The 23,118-nt window shown below is 42.9% G+C and overlaps 1 protein-coding gene across 3 annotated transcripts in view; it reads left to right on the top strand.

Annotated features, from left to right (window-relative positions):
- Nucleotides 1-18,343, top strand: part of USP6NL (USP6 N-terminal like) — a 97,706-nt gene extending 79,363 nt beyond the window's left edge. For all 3 annotated transcript variants that reach the window (XM_061346198.1, XM_061346197.1, XM_061346200.1), the window contains exons 11-14: nucleotides 1,074-1,139; nucleotides 1,227-1,326; nucleotides 4,357-4,509; nucleotides 16,912-18,343. In XM_061346198.1, the coding sequence (XP_061202182.1) occupies nucleotides 1,074-1,139; nucleotides 1,227-1,326; nucleotides 4,357-4,509; nucleotides 16,912-18,248 (1,656 nt within the window). In that variant the 3' untranslated portion in view covers nucleotides 18,249-18,343. The remainder of the gene's footprint in view (nucleotides 1-1,073; nucleotides 1,140-1,226; nucleotides 1,327-4,356; nucleotides 4,510-16,911) is intronic.
- The last annotated feature ends 4,775 nt before the right edge of the window (nucleotides 18,344-23,118 follow it).

The following is a 23,118-nucleotide window of genomic DNA, read 5'->3' as shown; positions in this document are numbered from 1 at the left end:
TGTGAATTGGTTTAGTGGCATTGAATTTAATAGCAGTCAGGGTTTTTATGGGGGAAAGGTATGGTCCATTGTATCTGTCTTTCAGTAGGCTGATGGCCATTCCTACAGGTTAGAAAAATGTCAGAGTAAGGTGGTTTTTGCTCTGTCTGCTTTTTGTAAAGACTCCCAAAATGAAAATGCCATAAAGATTATTTCAGTTATACTAAGAATTATTTTTCCTCATTTCTGACTGTGAATATATCTCTTAGATGAACCCATTTTACCTCACTGAAAGATGAAAGTAAAGCCTGCAGATGAACCAGAGGGATTTGGTCCATTGCTAATTCCGTGTTTGGATACTTTAAATGTTAGGAAAGGCTGAATGTGGCAAGCAGAAAATAGGATGTTATCCCATAGTTCAAGTGAAGAATTTCTGAACTTTTTTGGCTTTTACTTCAGCTTTTCCTCTTTGAGTTCTCTCTCAACAAACTTTGAAGAGCTCCATGGAAGTGCCAAGAAGCTTTTTAGCCACCTTTTAAGGGGTGCCCTACCAGATGCACCATCTATGCTCTAGGGAAATTAATTAAGAAATGAAATACCTTATCAGCCTAAGTGCTGGTTTCAGGTCCTGTGTTTGAAGAATTCAACTGTTTTAAGCTGCTTTCTAGTAGCTAGGCATCCTTGTGACAAATCCCTCCTACCTTCAGCATGAATTGCAACCTTGCTGCAGAGCAATGAAAGACTAAATGGACGCAGTGCCTGAGCTTTGGTTGTGGCAGATTATTGATGTAATTTCATCAGAGGGGATTTAATTCTCTGCTACATCTGTCCCAAAAAAATAAGTGGAAGACTAAGATGTGTTAATACCCCTACATCTCCAGATGCATGTTACTTCAGGGGTTGAAGCTGCTGAGGAAAACTATAAAAGACAGAAATGGTGTTTGATAGACTGACGTAACAGTGTTTCATGGAGTTAAATTAATTCTTTATGGTGACTATTGGGTGCATAGGCTTCAAGGTGAAAGTGGTTTTCCATGGACAGTGTAAAACAGTACTGGAATGACTTGGATTTTAAACTTTTGCATTTTTTACAGGACTCCCAGGACATATCCACTGGTTTTTACACAACAAAATGGTTTTTGCACTGTTTCCTTGGTCATGTGAGTATGCTTTTCATATTTATTTCTGTTTTTAATTGTGACTTGTATAGACTGCTTTAACAGTGTTGCCCGATTCTGTCATTTCAGACTCCCTTTACGTTAAGCCTCAGGATATGGGATATTTACCTACTTGAAGGAGAGCGGATTCTCACTGCTATGTCTTACACGATTCTGAAACTACACAAAAGTAAGACATCTCTCAAACATATGAATGCTAAACAGAGATTCAGCTGTTTTTGATGTTATTTTGTGTGCATTGTGTGAAAATCTTGGTTTCCCATTAGCCTTATACTGTGTCTGAAAGGCATTTCTCATTCCTTATGCTCAAGAAATCTCAGTCTTTGCTCTATTAAATGTGTATGTGTGGTGGCTTGACCTTGGGTAGGTGCCAGGTGCCCATCAAGCTGCTCTGTCGATCCCGTACTGTGCTGAATGGAGGAGGGAGAAAATAAGATAGGTAAAAACCTTGTTTGTCAAAATAAAGGTAGTTTAATGAAGCAAAAGCCATGCATGGAAGCAAAGGAAAACAAAAGGTTTATTCTCTGTTTCACATCAGTAGGTGATATCCAGCCACTTCCCAGGAAATAGGGCTTCAAGAGGTGCAGCAGTTCCTCCGGAAGACAGACATCATGATAACAAATGCTTCCCCTTCTCCTCCATCCTCTAAACTTTTATTCCTGAGCAGACATCGCGTGGTATGGAATATGCCTTGGGTCAGCTGCCCTGGCTGTGTGCCCTCCCAAGATCTTGCCCGTCCCTAGCCTGCTGGTGATGGGGGAATGTTGGAGAGAAGCCTTGATGGCAGCACTGCTCAGCAGTAGTCAAACCACTGGTGTGTTATCAACACCTTTCCAGCTACCAATGCAAAACACAGCACTGTGACAGCTGCTGTGGGGAAAATTAACTCCATGCAAGCCAGACCAAACACAATGTGATTGCCAAGGAAAAATATCTTTTATAGTAAGAAAGTTATTTAAACATTGACATGAGGTGAGTTGTATTGCTGATTGAACAATGGAGGGGGAAATGTTGTAGTTCCATGATTTGGAAATGCCTTTTAGCCCCTCCAGGATTTAAGCTAATCATAAAAGCACATAAAGAGCCCCAAAATACCTGAATCTCTATCAGCGAACAGCTTAGCAATGGGGAGCCACCAGTGTGTGTGTGTCTCTATACTATTATCCAAGAATATAATTAAAAACCAGAATTTCTGTAGCCTGTCTGGGTGGCCTCTTCTGTCCTTTGCCTTTGGATAAAGTGAAATATGAGATTTTGAGCAGAAGGATTGTCTGTGCCTGGTTCCAAAGGATCCAGAAAGCTTTTGAGGATGAATTATTGTCTCATAACACCGAGCATTTCTCAGGATGATACCTTGTAGTCTGAGTTTGGAACAGTCTTATTCTGGAACTTTGGCTTTCTTAGTGAAGCCCTTTATGTGAATTGAGAGGTCTACATGGAGCCTGCAGAATTGGCATCTTAATTTGCTTGCTGATGTACCCTCTTTGAACTGGGGTGATACTACCTCACCGTCTCACTGGGCTGTGAACAAACGTTACGAACAAACATTGGTTTGTTGATAAATGGGTTTGAAAAATGAAACGTGTTACTTTTTAAATTACCATACTTAACTAAATTTGTAACAACAAATTTTTAGGCTTTGCATTTTGGTTTCTCTTCTTCATTTACAAATGGACATCTACTTCAAAATATTTTTTATTCGGAAGTCTTTTTATGGGAAGACCTGAGGAAAATGTCCTAGTGCAGGTTTGCTTGGTTAGCAAGTACAGAGCAACCTGCTCTGTCATCAGAACACTGAGAGTGTTTTATGTCAAAAGAGAAGAGAGGACTGGCAAGAAGCAGGCAGAAGATGGATTCTGATCTGTTATCTGGGCTCTTGTCTACCCTTAAAACACAAGAAGGATGTGGACCTGCTCGAGCAAATCCAGAGGAGGCCATGAAGATCATTAGAGGGCTGGAGCACCTCTGCTATGGAGACAGACTGAGAGCTGGGCTTGCTCAGACTGGAGAAGAGAAGGCTCCCGGAAGACTGTAGAGCAGCTCCAGTGCCTGAAGGGGCCAACAAGAAATCAGGAGAGGGGCTTTGGACAAGGGCCTTTAGGGATAGGACAAGGGGAATGGCTTTAACCTGACAGGGGAGATGTAGATTACACATCAGGAAGAAGTTCTTCCCTGTGAGGGTGCTGAGGCACTGGCACAGGGTGCCCAGAGAAGCTGTGGCTGCCCCATCCCTGGCAGTGTTGAAGGCCAGGTTGGACACAGGGGCTTGGAGCAGCTGCTCCAGTGGAAGGGGTCCCTGTCCATGGGAGGGAGTTGGAACTGGATGAGCTTTGAGGTCCCTTCCAACCCAAACAGTTCTATGATTGATAGTACAGCTATCCAGTCAAACTGTCACTGTGGAATACATGCTAGGAGCATTTTTATTACAGTGCAGAAACAATTTTTATGGCTCATGTATAGGAATTGTTCATTCTAGAGCTTGTGATGGCGTACTTACGCTTAAAGGAGCTACACAGCTATGGAGTTGCAGCCTTGCAAGCCATATAAGTTTCTGTGGGAAACATGGCCTTACTGCTGTGTAAAAGGGAAAGAAAAATAATCTGATAACTGTAAAATGGTTTTCAAAATATGACCTGAATTTGATTGAAGTAGCAAAAAGTACCTGAATTTTTTGAGAGCCTGAAGCAATGGTTCTGAAGTGAGAAGTGCCATCATCATTTCATTGGAAGTTGATTCAGTTGTGGATGAGGATACCGTAAATATCAATTTTTAAAATGTTTTATTGCTTTTCAAAGCCCTTATTGAGAGCGATGATGGATGTTGTACAGCTCTACAGCCGTGTCTTGTAAATTGAGGATGCAGGCTGAAAAGTAAAGAACTGAAGCTGTTGGACATAAGAAGGCTGAAGGAGGATGACTTGTAGTTAGTTTTCTGAAATGCCCCTTCTTGGAAAGCCTTGTCCTAAGTAGAGAGTGATAAGAAAAAACATTTCTGTGCCATTTGCAAATGAATTTTTAATGCATTTTATAGATTTCTGATGTAGAATTCTGATGTTTGCAAATGAATTTTTAATGCGTTTTATAGATTTCTGATGTAGAATTGTGATGTTTGCTTAGTTCATAAGTGTTTTTCATTCTGGTTTGAAAACAAAAGCATCTGATGTTCATATTTTAATGTATAATATTTTCTTCTTATATAGGGCGGCTAATAAAGTTACGAATGGAAGAACTTGCAGAATTTCTGCAGAGCACTTTAGCCAAGAATTTCTTCTATGAAGATGACTATGTAATAGACCACCTCCAAAATTCTATGTCAGAATTGAAACGAGCTAAGCTGGATTTACCCGTAGCTGGTAAGAAATTTGCACACATGTACATTTAGATACCTGTAGAGCTCTTTGCACATTGCCCATTTTTTTAAGTGTTAATTCACGCTGTTAAAAATATTTATCTCTTCATCACTGCATCGGTTTGGGGCAGTTTTGCCTCTGCACTATTTTACAGTTTAAAATGAACACCCTTTATTTCATGAGTTTGCTCCTTTTTAGTGTTTTCTTTACTGGTTGTAAACTAATGGGCAAGTGCTTTAAAACATCCCATGTTCTGATCATCATATTAACTTGGATTTATAAAAAATAGAAGAGTAAATATGAAGGTCTTAATTTACTTGAAGCAGCAGCATTGTCTGAGGATCCGGACTGTTTTATAGCTTGATTAGTTATGGAACAAAGTTCAGGTCAAATAGTTTCTTCGTCTTTTCATTGCTTGCAGGGGATAGACCTTCTGGGTGTCTAACTGGATTATTTTCTTTGTGTCTTCTCAGCTTTGTGCTTTCGGGTTGCAGAGCAGAGATGGTGGTTTCTTGGGGCCTTGCTTATGAAACGTGTCTAGGATATTTTCTTCCTGGGTTAAGATTCTATTATCTTTTCTATCCCTACCTCCACAAATTTTAATTAGAATTTTTCTTGTGATTATTCAGGGTCCTTCTTCTTTATTGTTGCTAACTGTAAAATACCATTTGAGAAAGGTTATACTTTAAACAAACTTCTAAAAACATGGCAAGAAATTACCTTGAAATTATTAAGTTGCTGTGGTTGGCTTTCAGAAGTTAGGAAGTATCAGAATAAAGGCTGTCTATATAGCCTTGTTGTGATAATTTGTTCCTGAAGCTTTCATTAATGAATTTCATTTGTCTGTTTCTGTAGAGCTTAAATTGCATGCAATATGAGGCTGCTTCAGTGCTACTCATCACAAACAGTTGCCTGTTTCATGTGGTTCTTCAGCAGATCTGTCCCTCTGGGGTACAAACACTTTCTGTACATTTGCTTCCCATCCTCTTGGTTGCTTGCCAGGCTTTCCCATTTCTCTTGACTCATATTCCTCTGTTTTGTCCTCATTCTCACTTTCTGGAACATGTCTCCAGCATGCTTTCTCTCACCAACAATAGGTCTAAGTCTTGTTCATGCTCTTGTCTTCTTGCGTGCTCACTCTTAGACCTTCTCATCTACATTTACGGTGAGTCTGCAGTTCTCCAAGTTACTGTGTACAGTGGTTTCCCCTTTCTATTGCAGCTTCAGATCCTGTCTTCTCTCCACTCTTTCCTCCACAAGCTGGGTTTCAGTCTTTACTTACTCTTCAGGGCCAGTTGCTCTTTTCAGCTCTACTTTCAGGCATGTGCTTTGTCAGACATCATGTCACATCATGGTCATGAGGTGTGAGCAGATACGTCAGAGAGCAACTTTGTCTTTTAGCATCAAATCCACTCCATCATATTAAAGGAAAATCGATCATGGGAGTGCTTTTTGTTAAATTTGAAATACAGAGTCCTCTGTGGTTATGTTTGAGGGGGTTGTCCCAAAAAACTTTGTAGACAGGCTTTTGGTTGTCCCAAAAAACTTTTTCCTGGATGTGGAAAAGTAAACGTCGGTGAGAAGTTTGGAGTTTCCACCTAAAACTGTGGGAGCCCAAGAGTTGGGAAAGACTTTTCTAGTTTGCTACTTGATGGAGTTAAATGTATCTTCCAGCCTAGAAAATCCCATACATGTAACTCATGTTGAGAGTTTCTGTGGAAAATACAGAATTCACTGGGAATTTTCTTGATGCAGAAAAAACTGAAGGTGGGCAGTTTGTTCCTAATTTATTGATGGTTTATGGTTTTTCTTTTGGGATGGTGGTAAATGGCTTCAGGTTAAATTTTGTTTGAAAACACTCTGGATTTTCTCAGAAGATTAGAGAAGCTTTTAGGTGACATAAGAGCCATCCAGCTTGCAGTGCAGTTACAGAAAGTGTGAGACACAAAGATTCCTCTTGTGGAGACCAACAGCAAAGGGTAGAGAATGTATCTTCTTGCCAAGGTAGTTTGGCAGTGGAATGCAAGTTACTTGATTTCATACTAGCTAAGAAGATGGTTTTGGTTTGAGTCATATTGGTTAGAATAATAGAATAGTTTGGGTTGGAAAGGACCTTAAGATTATCCAATTCCAACTCTCTTGCCATGGGCAGGAACACCTTGCACTAAACCAGTTCTTTGTTTTGGATAGCTCAACATCAGTGACAACTAAATGCCTTCTAATTTACTTTTTCAGCCCGAATGAGGGAGGTTTAATATTAAAGTAGGAAAAGCAAAGCCAGAGTGAAGTATATTTTGGTGCTGAATAAGGAATTGAACTTTTTCCTTTTTTAATTTCAGAGTAGCCTGGGAAATCCTCTTTGCGTGGCATATTTTTGCCAGGGTAAAGGGGAATATTACTCAACCTTTCACAAAATAAATACAAAATGCCTTCATCCTAATCCTTGGGAGTCCAGCTGATTGGTCTGCTGTTATGTACAGTTGAGTGAGGCTGCTCATATGAATTTCACAAGCCTTTGATTTGTAATTTTTCCCTTTTCCCACTCTGCTGTTCAGTTTGGTTTTACTAATCACTGTCTTCAGGCAATAGTGTTTTCCTGCAGGTTCTCAGCATTCTCTGGACATTTGGTTTGCTCACGTGTTGTGGTGGTTAACCCTGGTTGGACACCAGGTGCCCACCAGAGCCACTCTGTCAGTCCCCTCCTCAGCTGAAAGGGGACGGAGAAAGATCTGTGGGTCTGGGTAAGGGCAGGGAGAGATCACTCAGCAGTCAGTGTCACAGACTTGACCTGGGGAAATTAGCTTAATTTCTTATCAATCAAATCAGAGTAGGATAAGGAGAAATAAAAGCAAATCTTAAAATCTTCTCTCCCCACCTCCTTCTTCCTGGGTTTAATTTCACTCCCAGATTCTCTGCCTCCTCCCCTCCAGTGGTGCAGAGTGACAGGGAATGGGGATTGTGGTCAGTTCATCCCCTGTTGTCTGCTGCTCCTTCCTCCTCTGGGGAGGACTCCTCACACTCTTCCCCTGCTCCAGTGTGGAGTCCCTCCCTCCCACAGGAGGCAGTCCTCCATGGGCTGGATTCTTCCTGAACTGCTCCAGTGTGGGTCCCTTCCATGGGGTGCACTCTTTCAGGAACAGACTGCTCCAATGTGGATCCTCCATTAGGTCACGAGTCCTGCAGCAAACCTGCTCCAGCCTGGGCTCCTCTCTCCACGGGGCCCCAGGTCCTGCCAGGAGCCTGCTCCAGCACAGGCTTCCCAGAGGGTCACAGCCTCCTTCAGGCATCTCCCTGCTCTGGCGTGGGTCCTCCCCAGCTGCAGGGAGATATCTGCTCCAGTGTGCACCTCCTTGGGCTGCAGGGGAGCCTCTGCTCCGGTGCCTGGAGCACCTCCTCCTGCTCCTCCTTCCCTGGCCTTGCGGTCTGCAGGGCTGTTTCTCACCCATATTCTCACTCCTTCCTGCGCCTACAGTTCCTTCTGCACAGGAACTTCCCCCCCCATCTTAAATATGTTACCCCAGGGGCTCTATCACTGTCACTGATGGGCTTGGGCTTCTTCCGAAGCTGGTCCACATAGAGCTGCTGGCACTGGCTCTGCTGGACATGGAGGAAGCTTCTAGCAGCTGCTCACAGAAACTACCTCTGTAGCTCTCCAGCTACCAAAACCTTGCCAGGCAAGCCCAATACATGTGTCTGACTCTACTGTCTTTCCTACCTTCAGACTCTTTTACTGTTATTCTTCTAATTTCATGTAAAACTTACGAAACCATCATGTCATGCAGTGATACAACAAATCTGTTTATGTAAGTATCCACTGTAGCCTGAGAAAATAGTGTCTATTTTATTTTTATCAGCTGAAATCAAAACATTACTGCCTATCTTGTACTTGTTTGGTGGTTTTTTTTGATTGCACAATAATTACACCTTTAAGTAGTAAAGTAAAGTAAAGTAAAAATGCATCTTAGGAAAAAGAAATAAAATATCTCCATCTTACAGTTGCATCAGTATCAGTCATCCAGGAATAGCAGTGAGCTAATGAAGCTCAGTGGAATTTTCCATCTGTCATCCTTTGTTAGGCTGTATAGATTCTCCTGCCCTAGTAGGGTGAGCTGCAGTAGGATATTATAAGAGGTAGGAAGTTCTGTGCTACTGTCAAGTGAATGTCTGCTTTATGTGTGATGTAGCTTTCCATGCCTTGCTTCCTCCATGGCTTCTCCCGCTGAATGAAGGAGCTGCTTCTTCCTTTCAGAGCCGAGTGGAAGGAAGGGGCTTTGTTGAACAATTTCTCCCTGATAAAACCCTTAAAATGCTCAGCCAGAACATGGGTGTTAAGGGGATCATGCTAATTTTGGATGTCAGTGAAGTTCTTTACCCAATTGTAGGGTGATTTTGCATAAAGCAGACCATGTGATGTAATTCCATTTCTCTTTATAGTAATCTCTAGTCACAGAAATGTAGGGTAGGATAGCCTGTACTTAGCAACTGCAACCTTCAGGCTGTATCTTAAGTGCTGTTCTCCAAAGCCAATGTAGGCATCCCTGTTCCAGTGACTCTGTGGAGACAGTATGGAGAAGCACACTTCTGACTGGCAGGCTCCTTGGTGACCAGGCCCTGGGAGAGGCAGGCTGGGACAAGCCTAAGGTAGAAACTGTGGATCTGCTTGAGTGAGTCCAGAGGAGACCACAGAGATGCTGAGGGGGCTGGAGCACCTCTGCTCTGGAGACAGGCTGAGAGAGTTTGGGTTGTTCAGCCTGGAGAAGAGAAGGCTCCAGTGAGACCTTGTAACAGTCTTCCAGTACCTAAAGGGCCAACAAAAAGTCTGGAGAGGAACTTTTTAACAGAACAAGGGGGGTGGCTTTAAACTGACAGGGGGGAGGTTAAGATTATATCTACGGAAGATGTTCTTCCCTATGAGGGTGCTGAGGCGCTGGCACAGGGTGCCCAGAGAAGCTGTGGCTGCCCCATCCCTGGCAGTGCTCAAGGCCAGGTTGGACACAGGGGCTTGGAGCAAGCTGCTCCAGTGGAAGGTGTCCTTGCCCGTGGCAGGGGTTGGAGGTGGATGAGCCTTGAGGTCCCTCCTAACCCAACCCATTCTATGATATGTCCTTTGGCCTATCAAGCAAATTAAGTAGAAAAGATAAATTCTCTTTTCTGGATTGTCTGGAACATTAGGAAGGGTGTCCACACCACAGCAGGTTCTGGAACAGCGCTCATCTAAATCTGTGTGACTCCTGTTTACATTCTCTCAAGGAGCAAGTTCTGATGTGGAGCTGGCAATCTTCCTTAATTCAGGGATGATGTCTAGAGCATAGTGAAAGCAATTTTCATGGTATATACCATTGATCTCCAGAATTCCTTGATGCAGGTTATTTCCTTGGCTGTTATTTAAAACAGCATCAAAACTCTTTGAATGCTCACAAGAAACAGAATTTCCAGCTTTTGCTTTAAGCTATTCCTGCAGGACTACATAAATAATGCAGTGTTTAATAAACAATATTGGCATATTAATACATTTTTTTTTATAGTGTCTGACTTCAATAAACAAAAGTGCTTATCAGTGAAAGCTTCATATTCTACTCAAAAATATGTGGCTGAAAATAGTTTGTCTGATGCTTGGGTCTGTTCTTGAGACTATTTCTCACCTGCCTTTTGGTGTAAGGTACCCTGAAAAGGGATGGCAGAGGGGTTCTGGGTTGGACTTTTTTAATGACTGAAAGTTTAGTGGACCTTACAGCAGCTGAGAAGGCCTTAAATCAGAGATAAAGGTCTTGTACTTTAATTTTAAAGCAGTATTGGTCAATCTTGTCCTTCCCTTGTCCTTGTGATCATCTTAACTATATTTGTGTGTGATAACAGCAGCTTTAAACTCTGACTCAGTTCTATTTCTCCCAGCCTTTTCTGTGTTCAGGGAAAACTAGTGAAGTTTGAATCTTGTATTTGCCATAGATTTTAAACGTTTGCCTGCTCTTTAAAGGTATATTTTATTACATTTCTCATCACCGTCTTTTATACAAATAATGCCTGTTTTAAGTACTCACCAGTGACAGTGCAGAATTGTATAGTAGGTTGTTAATCTATTAAATAACGTCTGTTCTTTGCTTTTAATGTGCCTTTTGACAGCCAAACCAATAGAAATCCTCGAGTCAGTTTGACTTTCCTGTCTCTGATGGTCTCTCTCTTTTCGTTGTGTTTTGTTTCAGAGGAATTTTGGATTTTTCACTTGTGCTTGGAGAACACACAAGTAGTTATTTCAGACAATGCACCTCACATTTTAATCAACTAAACCTTTTTCTCTGCCTCGTTTCTTGCGTGGTACAAATACTTTGCAATATGATGAAGGAAATTAATATATGGGAGTAAACTAATGTAATTAGTATGTTATTTTCAGCAGCTTTACATTTGGCTTTGCATAATTTAAGCATCTTTACTGTTAAAAACGTGCATGCTTTTTACAAATACAGTCCAGATAGTTAAGTTAGGCATGGTTCATAGACTTATTTTAAACTCACTTTTGAAGAAAGGGTATTTTCTGGGAGAAGTGTGGAATTAGGGATGTAAAGTGGTTAATTTTAGCAAGTTTATTTGCAAGGGCAGCTCACAGATACACAGCTGGCGTCCCGCACCTTCTGGTTGATGACCAAATCTGTTGCTGTTTCTATTTTCATCTACATGAAGGTGTTTCTAAAGTAAGTTTTCTATGCTGTCACTTACAGAAGTGACATAGCACCAGGAAGGCAAACAGTGCATTTTGTTCTACCTTCAAGTTGTCAGCAAGATTTCATGTTAGTAACTCCTTAGTGATGGCCTATAAAGGAGGAGGAGCAGAGCCAGGCTTCCAGACAGCAGCTTCAGTTTCTAGTGCGGGCACTTAGATTTCTTTAATATTCTCTTGGACTTGTAAACTGAAGAAGTAAGATGGGATGTCACCGATGGAAAATAAACACAAAATATCAAGAAGTCATTTGAAGAGTTGTTCTTATGGCCATTACCATCCTTGAAAATTGCGTTAGAGCAGTCAAAGTGCATGTATTCTGGTGCTGAAATTAAGGACTAGACTGTTATTCACCGGAGAGAGCACTTAAAGCACTTTACTCCAATTATGTCTGCTATTCAATGCATGAAGCTGTTAGTGCCTCCTGAAGTAATTATCTGTAAAAGTCTTGTAGTTGAGAGTGACTTCCACTGGGTGGTGACCAAGACTTGTTAGAGCAGGAGGCAGGCAGTAGACTAAAACTTTCTTTAATATGACTTGAATTTGGGGAACAATCAGATCTGCTCATATTTGCTTTGCTCCTTTTCCTGTCAGGTAACATGTTTACAGCAGCAAACAAGCACCTGATTGTTCTTGTTTTGCTTAAATTATCTCCTCCTACTTCTATTTCTCTCCTTCTTCACCCATTTTTCACCCTATTTTCTTTGTTGTTCGCTTATTTTATGCTGTGCTGCATGCAAGCCAAATAAATCACTACCTTTCTTTTAAAGGAAAAACAGAGAATCCTGTAGTCCCATCTCTGTAAATTCTGAGATAAAGTATTATGTTTGTCTTTGGGAAAAGCCAGTAACTAAACTCTCTTTAGGAACCTGTTTTGTTGAAGGAGGAGGAATAGAGACCTGGCACAGGGTGCCCAGAGAAGCTGTGGCTGCCCCATCCCTGGCAGTGTTCAAGGCCAGGTTGGACACAGGGGCTTGGAGCAAGCTGCTCTAGTGGAAGGGGTCCCTGCCCGTGGCAGGGGGCTGGAACTGGATGAGGTTTAAGGTCCCTTCCAGCCCAAACCATTCTGTGATTCTGTGAGAGTAAGAGTTCTGTACCTCATGTGAATACTGCCAGCCTGGGAAAAATCTGAGGCCAAAGGCACATTTGGTCATTGTAAAACTCACTGCAAAAGTGAGTCTCAGCTTCTAGTTTTAAAATGCTTTTAAACCTTGTTTGTAAACATCATCGATTACATAGAAAACACACTTGTCCCAGAAATACTTCTTGTAAAACACAGTCGTTTCTCTGTTCCTCAGTCAGACAGGTATGTCCAGAATTAACTCAGACTTTGAAAATCTGTTTGTGCTGTTGATTCAGTTGGATGTCCTTAAAACCAGCCAGATAAAATTATTTCATGCTCAGATCTGAGGAGTTTGAACAGTGAGTTTAGTTGAAGTAGTAAAGAAGGTGGCTGAGAGCTGCTTGTGAGGCTTTAGGCAGATTTGGAATGGAAAATTGGCAGGTAAAAGATAATGTGGCTTGCAAGAATTGGTGCTTTTGCATGCTTCTGTGGTGAGCTCTGTGTGGACCTCTTAAGGATAGAGATGTTTGTTGTGACTTGGTTGCTTTGCTTTTCCATTATGGTTTCTTTTCCTCAGCTTTTTGCTTTTATGGCCTTTTTTCTTTCTTGCCAACATGCAGCATCTTGGTTTCCTTGCTGCTTAAAGCATTCACACACATAGTTCACATGCAGTTTTCTGCATGTGAGGACTGTCTCATTGTATTCATGTGCATGGTGATAAATGTGGTTATTGTCGTCTTTAATTTTGTGGTTTTTTTTAACTTCAGGAGGTTTTATTTGTTCTTAACATTTTTTTAAAGTTGTTTTTAGTTCCACTGGAAGCGACAGCTCTGCATGCGCCTATGTGTGTGTATATATATCCTCAAATAGAATTAAATACCTATTTTCCAGTTTGAAACAAACTGGTTTTCCTTTAGAAGGTAACCAGTTTGTAGGATGTCTTTGTGCTGCAGCTCGCAGATCCTTACACAACTCCTTTCCTTCCAATGCTTTTCCTGGCAGGAGGTGATGAGAGCTCAAGCATTTCTGAAGCAGAACAAGACCTCTGCTCTGTAGCTTTGATTCAACTGAATTGAGTACCTCCAGCAATGTGGCCTCAGTTCCACATGCAGATGTGGATGATTCAGCAAGCTGTGTCACTTGTTTCTGTCTGAGGGTCAAGTTATACCAACTCCTGTAGAAGGCCTGTGGCTAAGATTTAAAGCTGTATTTCTTCTTTTCCCCACTGACCCTCCTTCTGCACATATTCATTGTTCCCTATATTTGCTTTCCCTCAAAGCACTAAGCTCTGGTATTACCAGCCTATAAACATGGGTTTCGTGCTGTTGGAATGCAGAGGTTTTCTTCTAAATGAATTACTGTGTTGGAACACTTTCCTTGTTACTCACTGCATGAATTAATGTCGAGTTTTCGCAGTTTCGCAACAGCCATGGTAAGATTTCTCTGGTACTCATTTTACAGCTGTAATTCATGTTACAGCATACATCATCTAGACAGTGCAGCCCACATATGCCTACTTGTAGCGTGTTCTTTTACCCTGAAATGTGAAGGAAAGATGACAGAAAGTAATCTTCAAAGCAGCCTAGCTAGAACGCAATAAAAATGTCTGCAGTATTCTCACTTGGATTTTGTTAGAGCTTAATGGTAATTAAGGAACCCTAAGTGTGTGAAATTAAAACCCCAAAAAACTCACACAAACCCCACCTTTATTGAACAACCAAGTCTATTTCAAAGGGTCTCGTATGGCTCTGTATGCATTTCTTGGACTAAAAGCTGGAAGAAAGGAAATCTGTTCATGCTTTTAACATCTTTGTACAAATTAGGAAGCACTACAGCTACTGGAGGAACTTGTCTTTATTTTTTTATATATATATGTAATAGTTTAATTTCAGGCATGGAAAAAATCATTTTTCTAGAACATTTATTGCATACAAGGACAGAAACTAAGTAAGTTAAAGATGTTGAGGAGCCTTTTTCCATGCTATTCCATACCTACTGTGGATCACCTGGAGGTTATAAATAGATTAACAGCATAAAAGACGAGTTCTGTATGATTTAGATGACAAGTTCTTGGCATGTTCTTTGAGTATTCTTTCTTAATTCAGACTTCATGCTATTCTAACATTCAAAATTAGTAAGATTGAAAGCATGCTAGTGTATAAATCCAGTACCAGGAATATTTATTATGGGCAAAATTGACTTTTATTCAGAAGACAAGAGCTCCAGCTTTGCCTGACTCTGTCTGTGAGGTGCAGATGGAATTAAATCAAGCAGATGCCTTGTGCCAAACTGAAGCAAGTTCCAAAATTGAACTTCTGTTCATACAGAATAAAGAACAGTTTTGAAGAGGCTGGTGCAGCACACAGTATATTGCAGAGCAGTTTAAGCGTTCATGCAGCTCATTGCTCTGTCCCTCATTTGCTCTTCCAGTGCTGCATTGTGAAGAAGTGGAAGTCCACAAATCCATGCTCCAGATTTTAGCCTGATTTGTGAATAGTGGGGCCCTGTAGTGAAAGAGAATGGACCATGAGACTTGTAATTGTGTGAGCTGCTCATTGGAGCCCACTGCTGAGGCCCTTTCCCACCGTGTAACCTGCTGCACTGTCTTGCAACCATTTATGTAGGTGTTCTCCATATAGTGTGCCAGGTGCAGAACGCTGTAATATCATTTAACAAGTAAAATCTCCCCTTTGGGGACAAGTAACTGAGGAGAGGGCTCAGCATGAGAATCTTCCTCTGCCAAGTTGTAGCAAGGTAGACAATGAGTACGTTCAGAGCATAGGCTTATATGTCTAAATAGTTGAACAAAGGGTAAGTAGGGGAAAATGCAGAGTTTTTTTCTACAGCAAGCCTGGGTAGGCTGTGCTTATTATATGTAAAATAAGGTTTCTGAAGTTGTGTATTCCTAAAGATAAGGGTAAGTTGCACATCACATTTGGCCTTCAGTGAAGACTGAAAAATCAAGACAATGGATGTTTAATTGTTTGACAAAACCAGACTGTTAAGTACTTCTGATTTATGTTTGACTCATCTTGTCATGACACATGGCATTGTTGTATTCTTCTCAGCTGTCCTCCTGCTATATCCTAGCTGGCACAAACTGTAAGTTTTCATTTAGTTTATATAGAAACTGATCTGTGATGGTAGTTTGTTATGCTGCTGTGATAAATAATACTGACCTTGGCTGCTGACTTTCCTCTGTGTACCTCTTATCATGAGCCAGTCACCAAAGATTGAACTCATAACAGTGACTGTGAAAACGAACATAGCTCACTTCTAACCACAGCACTTGTGTCAGGCACATTTGTATGTGTACGGTCCTGTGGACCCATATAGGCACATAAAAAGGATCTTAATTACAAATAGCTATAAAGAGTGAGGTGCTCTTTATGATTAAACAAAGGAATTAAACAAAATTATTTTCTCAACAGCTATTTTATATCGTTTATTTTGCATAACATTTGAGCAAGGGTACCCATTTCTCTTTTTCTCCTTACAACAGAGCTTTTGCTTACTAAATAGATGCAGAGTGAATAGAATTTGTTTGGTTATGCTGACTTTAAAAGTTTTTTTAGGAAACACTGAACATTAAATTAAATTTAGATTAATACATTTAATGAGAAGTATGTGACCTTTTCTGCTTATAATAGGAAAGTAGCGTATTACATGAATTATATGCAAGTGGATGTGATAAAAAAACTTTGGCTGAGAATATGAAGGGTGTTGACTGCTAAGGAGAAAGATTGCAGTGGAAAACTCAATGTAAATGGTTCTATGACACCATCAAGCAGTGAAACACATCTTTATTCTTTCTGTAGTGGCAATGTGGATCATTCTGGGCCCCCACATAGCTGGTGTTTGCCGCTGGCTATTGCAGTGTGTTGAGCTTCAGTCTGGGAGAACTTTCCTTTCGTATCCCAGTTCTCTAAATGATCTCGTTGTGCTTAGGAGAACTTGTCCATTGAGCACTCAGTTGGAATCATGACGTAGCCAGTGATGGAAAGCTGAACTGAAAACAATGTGATTCTGCATAGAGCCTTTCAGTGACGCCGAGCTTTTTAATACTGAGGTTGAAATTTATGGCCAGGGGAAACAAGGACTTAACTGTGCAGATGTTAGTGAGGAGCTCCACCCCAAAAAAAGAAGTGAGAGAAGGTTCACAGGTGTCTGCGAGGAGGCTTGTGCATGTGCCCAAGGAGCTGATAGCATAGCTTATCAGAGGTGAACATTGAAAGGTGAATGAATTGGAGACAGTGGATTGGGAAAGGGATACTGGGAAGGATTTTTAAAGTGGAAAAAGTGTTGGGAGGATTACATATATAGTAGGTACTGTAACCGAAGTGTAATCTAGGAAAACGATCTTTTGCAGCAGTGTCATGAACAAGCAAAAGCTTGTCAAGTTTACATCAGCTGTAGAAAGGCAGACTGGAGCTAGTGGTTCAGATGAGAGCATACACAAAATCTCTGTTCGATGTCAGTATGAAGAAAAACCTTTGAGGTGTTTAGCAGAAAGGTGACCAGAGAGAGGCCCAGGTAGTGGAGTTCATAGCTGGTTTTGCTTGCATGACCAATAGATCAGAGGAGACTTTTGTACAAATGTGAATTTATGCTAATGCTGTTCTTCTTTTAGGTAAAGAAGATGAATTCCCAAAGAAGCCAATGGGGCAGATTCCATCAGAACCTCAGCCTCTGATGCTTAACTCTACCCCAGTGCTTAATGGGCAGAACAGCACTGGTACACAAACAAGGACAGAAAGGAGACTATCCACAGAAGAAGCAGTAAGTTCACCAAATAACTGGAAAAGAATGAATTCAGTGGGAAAGAAACCTTCCTTAAAACAGCAGAAGGCTCAACTGATAGAGACACAAAGTACTATGTCTAAGAATGAGGTAGACACCAGAAGAAAGCCTCAGCCAGCACAGCAGGAAAACTCGAGACAGTATAATAATGCAGCTGCTAATCAGAATTCTAACGCTGCTTCAAATACTAGAAGGGAATTTGTACCTAAGTGGAATAAGCCATCTGATACCAGAATAATTGAAAAGACAATGAAACTTTCTGCAGAAGTGAAAGGCAGGCCGGTAAACCATTCGGTTTCAGGCCCACCAGCAAGTCCTGTAGACACGCAGCCTTTGAATGTAAAGCAAAAGATGAGGGGTTTGGCTGCTGATGAAGGTAAGCGAGGGTCGAATGCGTCTCAGTATGACAACGTCCTGGAAGCTGAGAATGAGAATCTTGTTGAAGAGAAGCTTCAGAGAGCTCAACCACAGAGCCTGGGGCACGTAGCATATTCTAATAGTGCAGGTAAGCAACCTGACAGAAAACCAGCTCCATTAAAAATACCCAATTACACCTTCACTTCACAACCCAGATCTCCAAAATACTCCTTGCAATCCGATGGACCGCCTCACGGACTGAATGTAGAACAGCCACTGCCACATTACAGGAATCCGCCTCCTTACCATGGCAATTCTCGAACGCGTGTTTCCAGTATAGGCAATAGGAGTTCTGTTCCTCTACATTACCATGGGAGTCAAACCAGCCCTTCTGGGAGGCCATATGGTTCTTTTATTTCAGTAGATTATTCTCCAGACAAACTACAAATGAATTCCTATCCCGCCAGTCACCAAAATCCTCTTTCAACAACCCCTGGGCAGATAGAAGTAGCCCCTGTTGATGCTTCTACCAGCAACTCGAGATCCCCCCCAGCTGTCAAATTCATAACCCCTCCAGTGGATTATTTACCAGAAGATAGAAAGTGGCCAGAGGCCGCTTATATTTACAGACATGAGCCCTACAGGCAGCCCTGGAGCCGAGATGTTAACAAAGGCCACTTGGAAGGTTTCCAGGTATATCAGCATTTTCAGTCAATGGATTTTCAAGGCAATACTGTTCATCCTGTTTCTGTGAATAGTCCAGTAAGATACAGGACTTCCCCACCCTTTGAAGACCATGGCTCACCATAGCACCGATATTCAAGCCCATCTGCACAAGCCCAACACTCTCAAAATAGAAATGATAGTTTATCTGTGCATGAATCTGTGCCTGAGAATCTTAACTGTACTCAATAAACAGGCAAAGCCCAAACGCAATCAAACATTACTGTGTTAGCAGTCCTTCTATGAACTACAGAGAGTTCACACGCATCTCAAAAATGACACCATTTCAGAGATGTTTCAGACTTTCATTGAAGGCTGGTTGAGTTCTTAGACTTGCAATGAAGCTATTGAAGGTGATGCGATGCACATAGACATAGCAATAAGATCGTATGCGCAGTGTGGTTAGTACTGTCATTGTTCTTTATGTTTAAATAACTTGTGTTACAGTCCTGCCCAAAACCTGTAACACATTGACAAGTTTTATGTTGACCGACATGGTTAATGCACTGTATAATGTGTGTGTGCACGCATGTGTGTGTGCACTTACAGTACTTGGACATGTAAGGGGAAGAGCTGAAGAGTTTAAGTGTAAATGCATTTAACTTTGGGCAAAGCTTGTCAAGAACTTTTATTTCATATTAATTTTTCTTTGTAATTTATTCTAGAAGCCATTCATTTTGAATGGGATTTTCTGTCATTTTTAATACAGCTGCCTCAGCATCCCAGTATCTGTTCTGGGCAGGAGAGATGCTTTGGGATTAGAATCATAGAATATTTAGGGTTGGAAAGGAACATCAAGTTCCAACCCCCCTGCCATGGGCAGGGACACCTCACACTAAACCAGGCCACCCAAGGCTTCGTCCAGCCTGGCCTTGAACACTGCCAGGGATGGAGAGTTCACAATTTCCCTGGGCAACCCATTCCAGTGCCTCACCACCCTTACAGGAAAGAATTTCCTCCTTATATCCAATCTAAACTTCCCCTGTTTAAGTTTTAACCCATTACCCCTTGTCCTGTCACTACAGACCCTAATGAAGAGTCCTTCCCCAGCATCCCTGTAGGCCCTCTTCAGATACTGGAAGGCTGCTATGAGGTCTCCACGCAGCCTTCTCTTCTCCAGGCTGAACAGCCCCAACTTTCTCAGCCTGTCTTCATACAGGAGGTGCTCCAGTCCCCTGATCATTCTTGTGGCCCTCCTGTGGACTTGCTCCAACAGATCCATGTCCTTTTTATGTTGAGGACACCAGAACTGCCCACAATACTCCAGGTGAGGTCTCACAAGAGCAGAGCAGAGGGGCAGGATCACCTCCTCCGACCTGCTGGTCACACTCCTTTTGATGCACCCCAGGATACGGTTGCTTTCTGGGCTGCAAGCGCACACTGAAGCCGGCTCATGTTCATTTTCTCATCGACCAGCACCCCCAAGTCCTTCTCCTTGGGCTGCTCTGAATCTCTTCTCTGCCCAGCCTGTAGCTGTGCCTGGGATTGCTCCGACCCAGGTGTAGGACCTTGCACTTGGCATGGTTAAACTTCATGAGGTTGGCATCAGCCCACCTCACAAGCATGTCAAGGTCCCTCTGGATGGCATTCCTTCCCTCCAGCGGATCAACCGAACCACACAGCTTGGTGTCATTGACAAACTTGCTGAGGGTGCACTCAATCCCACTGTCCATGTCAGCAATGAAGATGTTGAACAAGACCGTTCCCAACACCGACCCTGAGGGACACCACTCGTTACTGGTCTCCAGCCAGACACTGAGCCATTGACCACAACTCTTTGTGTGCAGCCATCCAGCCAGTTCTTTATCCACCGAGTGGTCCATTCATCAAATTGATGTCTCCAATTTAGAGACAAGGATGTCGTGTGGGACAGTGTCGAACGCTTTACACAAGTCCAGGTAGATGACATCAACTGCTCTACCCCTCTCCATCAGTTCTGTAGCCCCATCATAGAAGGCCACCAAATTGGTCAGGCAGGATTTCCCCTTACTGGAGCCATGCTGGCTGTCACCAAGCACCTTGTTGTTTTTCATGTGCCTTAGCATGCCTTCCAGGAGAATCCGCTCCAAGGTTTTGCCAGGCACAGAGGTGAGACTGACTGGTCTGTAATTCCCTGGGTCATCCATTTTCCCCTTCTTGAAAATGGGGGTTATATTTCCCTTTTTCCAGTCGTTTGGAACTTCATCTGACTGCCATGATTTTTCAAATATGATGGCCAGCGGCTTAGCAACTTCATTTGCCAGCTCCTTCAGGACCCATGGATGGATTTCATCAGGACCCATGGACTTGTGCACGTTCAGGTTCTTAAGATGGTCTCGGACCAGATCCTCTCCTACAGTGGGCCTAGGGTCACCATACCCACAGTCCCTGCATCTGCCTTCCAAGACTTGGGTGGTGCGGTCAGAGCATTTGTCAGTGAAGACCGAGGCAAAGAAGTCATTCAGAACCTCAGCCTTTTCCAAATCCAGGGTAGCCAGTTCTCCCGAGAGCTTGCAGAGAGGGACCACATTGTCCCTAGTCTGTCTTTTAGTTGCCATGTACCTATGGAATCCCTTCCTCTTATCCTTAACATCCCTAGCCAAGTTTAATTCTAACTGGGCCTTAGCTTTTCTAACCTGGTCCCTAGCTTCCTGGACAACATCCCTGTATTCTTCCCAGGCCGCCTGTCCTTGCTTCCACCTTTTATAAGCCTCTTTTTTCCTTTGAATTTTTCTCAGCAGCTCTTTATGCATCCAAGGAGGTCTCCTGGCCCTCCTGCTGCACTTCCTCCTAGTTGGGATGCAGCACTGCTGAGCTTGCAGTAGGTGATCCTTGAATACCAACCAGCATCTTGGGCCCCCCTGCCCTCTAGGGCTATATCCCATGGAAACTCACTAAGCAGGTTCCTGGAGAGGCCAAAGTCTGCTCTCTTGAAGTCCAGGGCAGCGAGCTTGCTGCACGCTCTTCTCACTGTCCTGAGCATCTCAGACTCGACCATCTTGTGATCGCTTCATCCAAGGCTGCCCTGGAGCGTCACATTTCCAACGAGCCCTTCCCTGTTGGTGAGCAGGAGGTCAAGCATGGCACCTCTCCTTGTCGGCTCCTCTATTACTTGCAGAAGGAAGTTGTCTTCCACACAATCGAGGAACCTCCTGGATTGCTTGTGCCGGGCCATACCGTCATTCCAACAGATGTCAGGGTGGTTGAAGTCCCCCATGAGAATGAGGGCCTGTGAGCATGAGGCTTTTCCTGTCTGCTTATAGAGTGCTTCATCCGCAGATTCCTCTTGATCAGGCGGTCTGTAACAGATCCCCACAGTAATGTCTCCCATCGCTGTTTTCCCTTTAATCCTGACCCACAAACTCTCTATTGACTGCTCCCCTGTCCCCAGACAGTTCCATACTCTCCAGCCTATCCCTAACATAAAGGGCAACTCCCCCTTCGCGCCTGCCAGGCCTGTCTTTTCTAAAGAGTCTGTAACCTTCCATTCCAACACTCCAGTCACAGGAGCCATCCCACCATGTTTCTGTGATGCCCATTATATCATACCCCATAGACATGCACACATCTCTAATTCCTCTTGTTTGTTCCCCATACTACGGGTGTTTGTATGGAGGCATCTGAGCCGAGCTCCACATGAAGCCGGCTCATTGGCTGGAGCGGTGGAATCTCTCTACGTTGCTCCAAGCATTTATTATAGGTGCTGGCAGCTGACTGGGTGTGTTGGGATGGAATGATGCCCCCCTCCTCCAACACATCTACTTTAAAGCCTCCTTGACCTGCCTGGCAAGCCTCCTACCAAAACTGCTCTCAGCAGCTCCACCAGCCCGCACTAGACCTGGACTACAAACTTGGGTCCCGTGTTTAAGACCCCCAAACCCCTGAGTATGGCACGACCCTTTTAACCATTTATTAACCTATCCAGTTCTCCTAGGTTTTTTTTAGGTCCTCCCTTGTGTCCTGAAGAATTGACGAAACGACTGTCTGAGCTCCAGCTCCAGCCCCTAACCACCTCTCCCAGGGCTCTGTAGTCCTTTCTGTTTTCCAGGCTACTGCTATCTATATCCCTAGCACCCACATGGATCACATGGAGGACTTGAGGCTCCTTCAGTGACTCTTGCTGCTTTCAGTTGAGGCTCCTGGGTGCTGATCTTCCCCCTGCTCCGGTGTTGAAGGCCTCCTCTCTCGAGCTGCTCACCTCAGCAATTCAGGATTGTTAATATAATCTTATGTGATAGTTAATTTCATCTCCTTTGACTACTGTTTGTCATTTTCCTCATCAAGAAGGAGCAGGTAGGCAAAAAAGAGAAAAGCCAAAAATGTCTCTCTAATCTGGCTCAGAAACGGTGCTTAAAATTCAGGGCAGTGTTTAGGATTTTTAGGTGCAGAAAAGTGGAGAATTTTCGTCTTCTTACCCAAATCTACCTTCAGAATGTTGTCCCATATGCAAAATATTGGTGCACAGTGAGAATAATGCTAAACACAGAAATGGTGCTGCACCCTTCACTTGCTGCCATGCTGTGCTGTCAAACTAGACGAGCTGGTTGCAGGGCCAAGTCTCACAGGTATCAGAGATTGACCCGCTCCTCCACACTCTTATGAAGTACACACAGCAGTCTGAGGTTTGGTCAAGGCTTTTCATGTTCCCTGAGCTGTGTGAGTGTGCAGCGTCCCTTCTCTTCAGCTTTGTCATGTCAAGTCTGTTTTATGTCACCCTTTTTCACCCCAAAGAGCCCATAGGTTCGTGTTTGTGATCAGGTGTGTGCTGCTGTGCTGTCAGGCTGCTGAGAAACTGTGCGGTGTTTTATGCTAAAATGATCCTGACTGTTAATAGGAAGCTTAAACTCCTGGTAATGTGAGTATTTTTAATTAGCCTTTGCAGCCTTTTCTGCTTCGTGTTTTCCTTTCCTTGACTGTGAACTGGGGGGGTGGAATAAAAAGCAAGCAGGTTAAGTGGCGCCTGTAGGATGCAGTCCTG

The sequence above is a fragment of the Neopsephotus bourkii genome, unplaced genomic scaffold (genome assembly GCF_033783945.1).
Source record: "Neopsephotus bourkii isolate Nb327-2 ecotype Australia unplaced genomic scaffold, CSIRO-AGI_Nbou_v1 NB_266, whole genome shotgun sequence".
In the NCBI taxonomy this organism is placed as follows: domain Eukaryota; kingdom Metazoa; phylum Chordata; class Aves; order Psittaciformes; family Psittacidae; genus Neopsephotus; species Neopsephotus bourkii.
Note: the sequence above shows the minus strand (reverse complement) of the source record. Positions and strands in the feature narration are given on the sequence as shown.